General features: G+C 31.2%; 1 protein-coding gene, 1 long non-coding RNA gene and 1 pseudogene across 2 annotated transcripts; all 3 read right to left on the bottom strand.

Annotated features, from left to right (window-relative positions):
* Window positions 1-845: 845 nt before the first annotated feature.
* On the bottom strand, window positions 846-5,012 carry LOC110723895 (annotated as a pseudogene).
* LOC110723655 lies at window positions 924-2,227 on the bottom strand. Its single transcript, XM_021902998.1, has 3 exons — window positions 1,757-2,227; window positions 1,419-1,650; window positions 924-1,339 (listed from the first exon to the last, which is right to left on the bottom strand). The coding sequence occupies exons 1-3, from the start codon at window positions 2,225-2,227 to the stop codon at window positions 924-926; spliced, it is 1,119 nt and encodes a 372-aa protein (XP_021758690.1).
* Window positions 5,013-7,873: 2,861 nt separating the features above from the next.
* On the bottom strand, window positions 7,874-8,733 carry LOC110723896. Its single transcript, XR_002511782.1, has 2 exons — window positions 8,627-8,733; window positions 7,874-8,121 (listed from the first exon to the last, which is right to left on the bottom strand). It is a non-coding gene; the product is annotated as an uncharacterized LOC110723896 (long non-coding RNA).
* Between the last annotated feature and the right edge of the window lie 579 nt (window positions 8,734-9,312).

Here is a 9,312-nt window from a genome sequence, read left to right as displayed (position 1 = left end):
AATTAGTCCCTTTACCTGCAACCTGTTATACCGATTTTTTTTTTTTTAAAATATTTTATAAGAGAATAATTAACTTTTTATAAGTCTCTTTCAGACAATTTTCCATTATTATTATAAGCCAACTGTATAGCAAATGTTGGTACACCTGAATTTTTTTTTTAATTATTTTATTTTATTTTTGTGTCAAACACAAATTAAAGTTATTGCAATTTAAAAAATGAGGATGATCGGAAATATACAATATAATTTACATCCAAAGGTTTCACCAACAACATAAAACTCATACATGGTACACTTTTATTCATGATCAACAAAGATAAAGAGTAGGTATACATTATTAAATTGAAGGTTGCATATACATGTAATGTATATAACAACCATGCATAACAAACTTACAAACATATGAAACATCACACAAATTTTGATAGCTCTCTTGCAGTTTTAGGCCCTGTTTAGTTCACCTTATTTTTACTTATTTCAGAAAAAATAAGTTCAGATCAGATCAGATCAGAAAAAATAAGTTCAGATCAGATCAGATTAGATCAGAAGAAATAAGTTCAGATCAGATCAGATCAGAAAAAATAAGTTCAGATCAGATCAGATCAGGAAAAATAAGTTCAGATCAGATCAGATCAGAAAAAATAAGTTCAGATCAGATCAGATCAAAAAAAATAAGTTCAGATCAGAAAAAATAAGTTCAGATCAAATTATTATTATTATTATTATTATTATTATTATTATTATTATTATTATTATTATTATTATTGATTTATGATGTATCGGATTTGATTTTATCGTTTGTTTGAACTAGCAACATTGTCTATGTTATTAAATAGCACAAACAATAAACGATAATAATTAAAATTTCATTATAAGCTCCAAATCATAAACGTTTACAAATATAATTTTCATTTCAAGACGTTCTAAATTTCCTTCGCTATATTAAGTTGTACTTCTTTCATTACAGCTTTACGATTCTCGTTAAACAAATCATAATCTGCTCTTGGTTCGATTTCTATACCACTATCAATGGGTATATCCAACTCATGTAATCGAATAAAATTGTGAAGTGCGAATGTAGCAACCATAATTGCCAATTGATGTTTAGTGTCCATTTGTGGCATCATTGTCAATATTTTCCATCGACCTTTTAAATGTCCAAAACATCTCTCGATCGTTGTTCGAAGTGAAGAGTGAAGATAATTAAAAATTTCAAGCATGCCTTGTGGTGGTGGACCATTTCGAAATTCAGGCAAATGGGTTCTAATATCTTTTTCTTTTATTGGACTCAAATATCCAACGGTATTCGGATATCCAGAATCTACTAGATAATATTTTCCTGTTACAAAATAAAATTATACAGCATATTAGTATAGTGTCATGTATGGAGTAAAAACATACACTATTTTAAATTATACCTGGAGGTGGATGGGGAAATCGAAATTCTGGTACAGTTAAGCAATGGTTCCATACAGTAATATCATGAGCACTACCTTCAAATCCAACGTTGATAAACGTGAAAAGCCTATCAAAGGAACAAGCAGCCAAAACATTCCATGTTTTTTTTCCTTTACGCCCTCGGTGTGCCACACCATCATCATCGCTTACAACTGCATTTATATGAGTCCCATCCAATGCTCCAACACAATCCTAATAGTTCATTAACATTTAGGATACATTTTATAAGTGATTATATATTGCATATGCATAAAATAATATAATGACAATGCAAGATAATAATAATGTTTCTTAATACCTTGAAATATGGCCAATATTTTGTGCTGTCACCTATTTTTTTTGGCACCACGGTCAAACTTTGGTATGGTCTTATGATCTCGGTAGACAAATGAACCATTGCTTCCAGTACTTGTTTAAAGTACAACCCAATTGTTGCAATAGAGTGCTGAAATCGACCGGCAGCATCACGATAAGAACTGCCTTTAGCCATGATATATAAAAATATTCCTAATTGCTCAGCCACAGATATGTAACGACCATCCGATAATAAATTTTTATTTTTCATGCAAGTAACAAGATCCACAAATATGTTTCTATCTAATCTCAATTGTTCTTTGCATAAATCAGGATGGGCATGTAGTAGTCTGTTTATGTATTCGCTACTAGATTCTCCACCTAACCTTAGAGGCAATCTCTCAATTGGTGTAAGAAGTCTCTTTAGCTCTTCCAATGCGATAATTGTCAAGCACATTGGAAGTGTGTTATCCATTCTACAACATAAACCAACAAAATACCAACATTATTCAATTTGTAAAATAAAATCAACAATGACTTTTAAAATAAAGGCTAAAGCATCTTAATTAGATCACCTGAAAAGCAATAGCATCATATGAAGCTACTTAAACCTAAAGGTCAGAAAAAAATAGTAGCTTCATATGTGGAACCTTAATTAAAACTAGAACAACATCAAATAACTAACAAAGAACATATGAAAGTGCAAAACAAGTCATAGGAAAACATAATCCAAAGTTAACTTCAAATACTCATCTCCCCAAAAAACTAATTAAGGACCACCCAATGTTGGATCTTGAAATGCTGTCTTCAAATACATGATCTTCTGATCATCAGTACGGAGACCTAAGAAGAAATCTGCATTATCGCCATGATGAAGAAAATTCATACATTGGTAAATAAATCCTTCTCCTTGTTGAACAATAGCCTCAATATTGTATAGAGCATCTGAGACATCTTTATACTTATTACCACTCCCTTGCTTACAATTAGTTTCAATAGACACTTTCAACAACTCTATACAAGAGTCAATGTTACTACCCTTGTTTTTTTTTTTAAGTTTACTAGTACACCCATCACTCTTACGTTTCCCCAACGAGGTACTTTTAGGAGGTGAAATGCTCTGTTCATCATCCGAATTATTTATTCCCCTACTTATTTCCATATCTCCTATATTTTCATCACTGTCCCCGGACCTTTCCTCATTTTCTTTACCAATTTGTTCCCCACCTAATTCGGGAGAAAAACTCCATTTGCTAGTAGCAAAAGACCCTGAAAAAAGTGCCCGTAACTTCTCTAGATGAGGCAATGGTCTCCTTAGGACTCGCAGGCAGACCTTTATGTTTCTGCATAAATGCACAAAACTTCGATTAAATAAATTTTAAAATAAACTAGTATTGTAGAGGTCATAATGCAACAAAATGGATAAATAAAATGTCGTACCTTCACAAATATATTCCACCTATCATCTTGTTCAACTACAGGACAACCAGTAATAGGATCAAATGTAAGACCGGTCCAATTGAGTTCCATTTCATTCCAATTTTTGAACCTTTTCCTTAAATCATCCCAATGATTTCTTGCTTGTTTAATGTTGAAATTCTTCCCACTTTTAACGTTCAAAGTACTCACTATTCTATCCCAATTAACCTTTGATAGTCCACCTGCTTTCATCTCCAAGCATATGTCCAAAAAAAATTCTGTACTGTCATCAGACCATGCTACCCTACCAGCCATTACACTACGATCAAGAGCACTTTAAAATTATTAGTTTCATGCATGAAGGATATAGATAATCAAAATAAGTACATAAATATATACGTTATGTTTCTTCTTCATCAAAAAATATATACGTTCCACTTCTAACATCTATTGAGAAACTAGGACCAAATAACCAAGGACATAGATTATCATCAAATTGCCCATTAGCTGAGTTGGTTGGTTAGAGCGTCGAGCTAATAACCCCAGGTTTGATCCCTGCATTGGCCATATTTTTGGTTTTCTCACAATCCTCTTTCTATTATTTTGCAATTTATTTTTATTTAAAAAAAATAAATAAATAAATGGGTTTTCAGAACTAGTGGCGTAAATTGTAATGGTTACATCACATCAACCGCAAAGTTCACGCAAGCACAAAACAAGAGTTTACCGAATTTTATAATTTAATTTTCCATTCCTCTTCAATATAACAATTTCCCTAAAATTAAAAAAAAAAACAACCATAAAAACCCGAAAACCCTAATTCCCCTCCCCTTTCATTTCTCTTTTCTCTTTCCTCTCCTCTGCCTCTTTTCCCTTTCTCTCTCCTCTCCTCCTTCCTCCTTCTCCCCGTAATATCTCTTTACCTTCCTCCTCTGATATCTTTTCCTTCTCCTCTCTATTTTCGATTGAGTTCTCCTCCTCCTCCTTTTCTATTCTCTCTCATCAACCACTAACCAAGCCGCCATTAACGAAGCATCTATTGTCATTTTTAAAGGTTTTTAAGGTCAATTTCGACCAAGAAAACTCTAAAGCTAGAGGTTTATTGGTCGAATTTGGCCTTATTAACCAAGTTTGAGGTGAAGTTCGAACCTATTTCAGATTTTGAGGTAAGATTTCATGATTTTAATTTTTTTTTTTTAAATTGTTGAAATTCGATTTTTGGTTGGTTTTTGTGGTAGGTTTTGGACGGTTGGGGTGGTGACGGTGGTGGTTTGGGAGGGTTGGGAATGCCGAGGTGGGGGAAGGTGGTGGTGGGGATCTGGGATTTGTGGTTAATTTCGAACGGTTTGGGTGTTTTCGGGGGTGGTGGGTGCGTGTGGTGGGTGCGTGTGGTGGGTATGTGCAGTGGGTGTGTGCAGTGGGTGCGTGTGGTGGGGATGGGGGGGCTGGTGGAAGGGTTGGTGCGTGTGGTGGGTGTGTGATGAAGTGATGATTGTAGACGAAATTATACTCCGTAACTACGTAGTATGTAAAATTATAAGTTCAATTATAATTATAAGTATTGAAGTATTGTATCAACTACACGTAACTTCCATCAAGTTATAAGTTCAATTATAAGCTCCCAAATGTATACTTCGTATGTATGTAAAATAAATTCTGAAATTATTCAACTGTATACTATAGACGCCCAACAGATGAAGTGATGATTGTAGATGAAATTATGAAAATATAATAAAAAAAATAACAAAGAGTTAAGGTATTTACCTGTCGACGAGATTGTATACGAGCAAGCTACTACAATGACCAACAGAAGGACAAAATTTGGGAGAGATTGATGTGTTGTAGGTAAGAGATATTGCAATACGAAAAAAATATATATATACACAAAAAAAAACTGTAGTACCAAACTACCAATACTCCCAATTAATATTTTTGTCACCCAATTCAGATTTCTAGAATTGACTGACAGTAAAATTACAATACCGAGAAACCCAATTCAGATTATAAAAAAAGTAATTCAAAATAAAAAAAATGGTGAAGAGTAGCAACAATGGTGAAGAGTGTAAAGTAAGCACAAAAAACAGAGAGGAGAGAGAAAGTATGAGTACAGAAAAAGAGATAGACAGTTGTTATGGGAAAAAAAAAAAGCAAGGTCAAAATCTGAAAAAGTGAAAAATTAAAGAACAGAAAACAAAGTAAAAAAATAATTAAATCATTCCAAAAGGTTAATTAAAATAAAAATCATTTATATGCTGCATTTGCTACATGAATTGAAAAGCTAAACTTATATAGCTGAAAATAAGGTTAATTATGAATCATTTTCCTTACCTTACTTGAAGTTAAAAACATATATGCGTGTAAGTGGTCATATTCGGACTTGATTTACTCGAATAACATACAATCCCATCGTTTATTTATCTATTTATTTATTTGTTACTAATGCATCAAAAAATCTTAATTTTTTTGGAAAAGAGACCAAAATTGACCCATTATCACTCTCTCTATGGGTTGACTACGTGAGAAAATAAGGTGGTCAGAGTGGTGATAGAACTCTTTGCCTGAATAAGCTTAAACAGTGAAGACTGAAGAGTCGTAAATTTCATGACTGTTGCTTATAATTTACGCATTTTTAGCCTTAACCTTGGTCTGCAAGCAATAGCCTAGGGTGACCAAAAAAATTAACAGTACGTACAATTACATTTATGGGTACTTGTGTGTTTTCTGCCCTAAAATTGACCACATTTATTATGTTGTGATCATTGAATAATTCTATCATCTTTGATTCTTTGAACATACATACATGTTCAGAATTGATTCCTTAGTGACTAAACCATCTATACTAGTGAAATTGATATGTACAAATTTTACGAGTAGAAATCTCGCGTTTGATCTTAATGAATGAAAAAATGTAAATGTTTCTTTTTTAACTTGTTTATATGAACCCTAGCGACATGAATTCCGTAGCTACATCTGCTGTATTTTTTCTATAATCTTTCTTCATTAGGGTGGTAATGATAATTTCAAGTTTATGGAGTTGTTTGATTTGTAGAGTACGTGTTCTTAGTTTTAGTTTTGCAATTTGGTCTTACAATTCTCTACTCTATAGTTCAACACTTCAACTCTTATACTACGTACAATTTTACCAATTTTATTTTTCACACTATTCCAAACCTTTATCACTCAATTCCAGTGATTCCACGCCTTTTCTAAACTCAACCAAACAGTCCACATTTTTATGGGTTCTGACCTTATGAGTACTTATTTCTTTTATAAGATTAGTATTTCTTTCTCTACAGAAAGCCAACCCTAAATGCCATAGACTAACGACAAAGTTGTTTTGGTTATTTGGGCATTTTAATTTTCAATCGGACACATTTTCTACTTTTGGAATTTCACAAATAAATTATTTTATATTTTATAAAAATAGATGTTCTATAGCTTATTGTGATACTTTTGGAGTATCATTCACACCATAATCTAGTTAATGGTTAATTATATAATATGATTATATGTTTTAAACAAGTGATGTTAAAAACTAACTTGATTTGAAACAACTAAGAGTGAGTTAGTCTATTATTTGATCAACTCATTGTAATTTGTAAAAAGTCAACAATTTCGTGCAATAGTGTGTGTAACCGTGTAACACCAATATAGTGCAAACAACTCATGCATGAAACAACATTAAAAAATGTAGTACCAATCTATTTTGTACGAGTATCATTTTAATTTTTTTTTTGGCACTTTTAATTTACTTACGGAGTGTAATTCGTGCGTGACCCAAATCATGTCTTCCAAGTTTCAATAGAGGAGCCTAGCGCTAACATGGGTCGGAAGAACCTATGAGAGGTTCCAACTCGGTAGAGTCTTTTTCTGTATATAAAAAAAAAGGTTCAATAGAGGAACAAATGAATAAAAAAACACTTAAACACCCTAAACAAGTTAAATATAAAAGCTTAAATAAAAAAAGGAGAATGAAATTTTAGAAACAATTCAATTAACAATAATGATATTATTATTATTATTTAATAATAATATAATATAATATAATATAATATAATATAATATAATATAATATAATATAATATAATATAATATAATATAATATAATATAATATAATATAATATAATATAATATAATATAATATAATATAATATAATATAATATAATATAATAGTAATAATAATATAATAGTAATAATAATATAATATAATATAATATAATAATAATATAATACAATATAATATAATAATAATAATAATATCATATAATAATAATAATATAATATCATATAATAATAATAATAATATAATAATAATAATAACAATAATAATAATTAAAAATTAATATTAATTAACATTAAAAGTAGAATATTGAAATAATTAAAATAAGGTCAAATCAGAAAAAATAAGTTCAGATCAGATCAGAAAAAATAAGTTCAGATCAGATCAGATCAGAAAAAATAAATTTAGATCAGATCAGATCAGCTAAAATCAGGTGAACTAAACAACCTCTTAATTTGCTTCATTTTGCTTAGTAAAAGCTAATTTAAAACTAGCTTTCACTTTTTTTTTTCAATCACAATCTGCAAGCATATTTATTTCATTTTAAAAAACCACATTAATTATATATTGAGAAATTTTCTGAGCATCTCAGGCCAATCAGGAGGAGGATAGAGTTCTACACAAACTGCATTGTATAGACCTCTAGAACAAATGACGGGATTTCCATTATCGCTAGTCTGACAGCATGAGACATGTACACAATTTTCACGCACTCGGGCGCAACCGCGCAACCTCGCCGTCTTTGGCGGCTCTTCCACTATTTCCACCACTTCTTCTTTTACAACCACCGGTATAACCTTAAATTTTGTCCCATTTCCATCTTCTTCACCTCAGCTAGTATTTCTTGTTTCTCATTTTTGGTGTTTTCCATCCTTCCCCATGTTGGCACTACATGTAAATCCATATAATATAAATTAGTTACATTAATATATGTTATTGTAAATATGTAAATGTAATTAGATAATATAGTTATGTTCTTAATGCTTTTCGATCAAATTTGTTTATTTCTATAATATATTACTAAATTCATTTATTATTACTTAAACAATAATTAAAAAAAAAGACTAATGTGAAATAGTGTTAGGGCCTGTTCTGATTGACTAAACGGAACTGAACTGAACATTTTATGAGAGAAGAAAATTAAGAACCGAATTGAAAATAAGCTGAAAAGAACAAACCCTTAATTTAGTTTGGCAGTTCGATTCCTAGTTTAGTTGGTTAACAAATTTAACTAGGAATCAAACTGCCAAAGTATAATAAGTTAGAAAATATACATTAATGCAATGAACCTCAAAAAAATTTAAATTGTATGATATAACTGATGATAAAATACCATACTGCAAACAATATTGTATGAAAAATTAAATGAGTTTTAGGCATAAATGAATTGAACCTGCCAAAGAGGTAGTCACGAGCAAAAAGATGGCAAGAATATTCAATCTCTCCATTGTTTAGTGGTTTTATTTGTAAATATAACCTTGAGAGTTGTATTATATGGCAAACAAATTGGCCATACTTATAACGCAAAAAATTACCCTCTCCGTTTAAAATTAATTGACATTTTAACCTTTTTCACGTACTACTTATACATATTTACTTTGACTACACTTTCCGATCCCCCACCTAAAAATGTAGTAAAAACAATCTTTCTCAAAAAATATGTAATAACTCTACAAAACTGATAAAGTAACCCCTATAACATAGACGAAGTAACTCCATAATGAATGTTCACATTGAATAGCCAGCCACATTTAAGAATTTGTCAATATTTTATTGTGACTTATAGATCTGGGATTTCAGCAAGAAAGGAGGTTGACATAGGGTTGTCTAGAGGGAATGACAGACCCTTAGACCTGCCGATGTGTTAATTTATTCATGGAATAGTGGTCGTGATGTATGTGTCGACTTCACAGGATCTTCTCCTTTGACACAAACAGGGCTATCTAACTTTAATTTGTTCCTGGACGGGTTGTGGCTGATGCGGCTCATCGGAAGCGGATTAAGTATGAAGCTCGTTGTCGGGTGATTGAATATGGTTTCACTCCTTTCTCCTTTTCTTCACTTGGGGAATTAAAGAAG

This window comes from Chenopodium quinoa, unplaced genomic scaffold, assembly GCF_001683475.1.
Source record: "Chenopodium quinoa cultivar QQ74 unplaced genomic scaffold, ASM168347v1, whole genome shotgun sequence".
Taxonomy (NCBI): domain Eukaryota; kingdom Viridiplantae; phylum Streptophyta; class Magnoliopsida; order Caryophyllales; family Amaranthaceae; genus Chenopodium; species Chenopodium quinoa.
The sequence above is the reverse complement of the archived record's forward strand: the minus strand, read 5'-3'. Positions and strand labels throughout refer to the sequence as shown.

Excerpts from the sequence above, each read along its gene's own strand:
- LOC110723655 (XM_021902998.1), bottom strand. The coding sequence starts at position 2,227 with ATGGATAACACACTTCCAATGTGCTTGACAATTATCGCATTGGAAGAG. Across the intron at positions 1,651-1,756 it reads AATATTGGCCATATTTCAAG|GATTGTGTTGGAGCATTGGA; the intron begins GTATTAAGAAAC and ends ATGAACTATTAG. Across the intron at positions 1,340-1,418 it reads ATTTCCCCATCCACCTCCAG|GAAAATATTATCTAGTAGAT; the intron begins GTATAATTTAAA and ends ATTTTGTAACAG.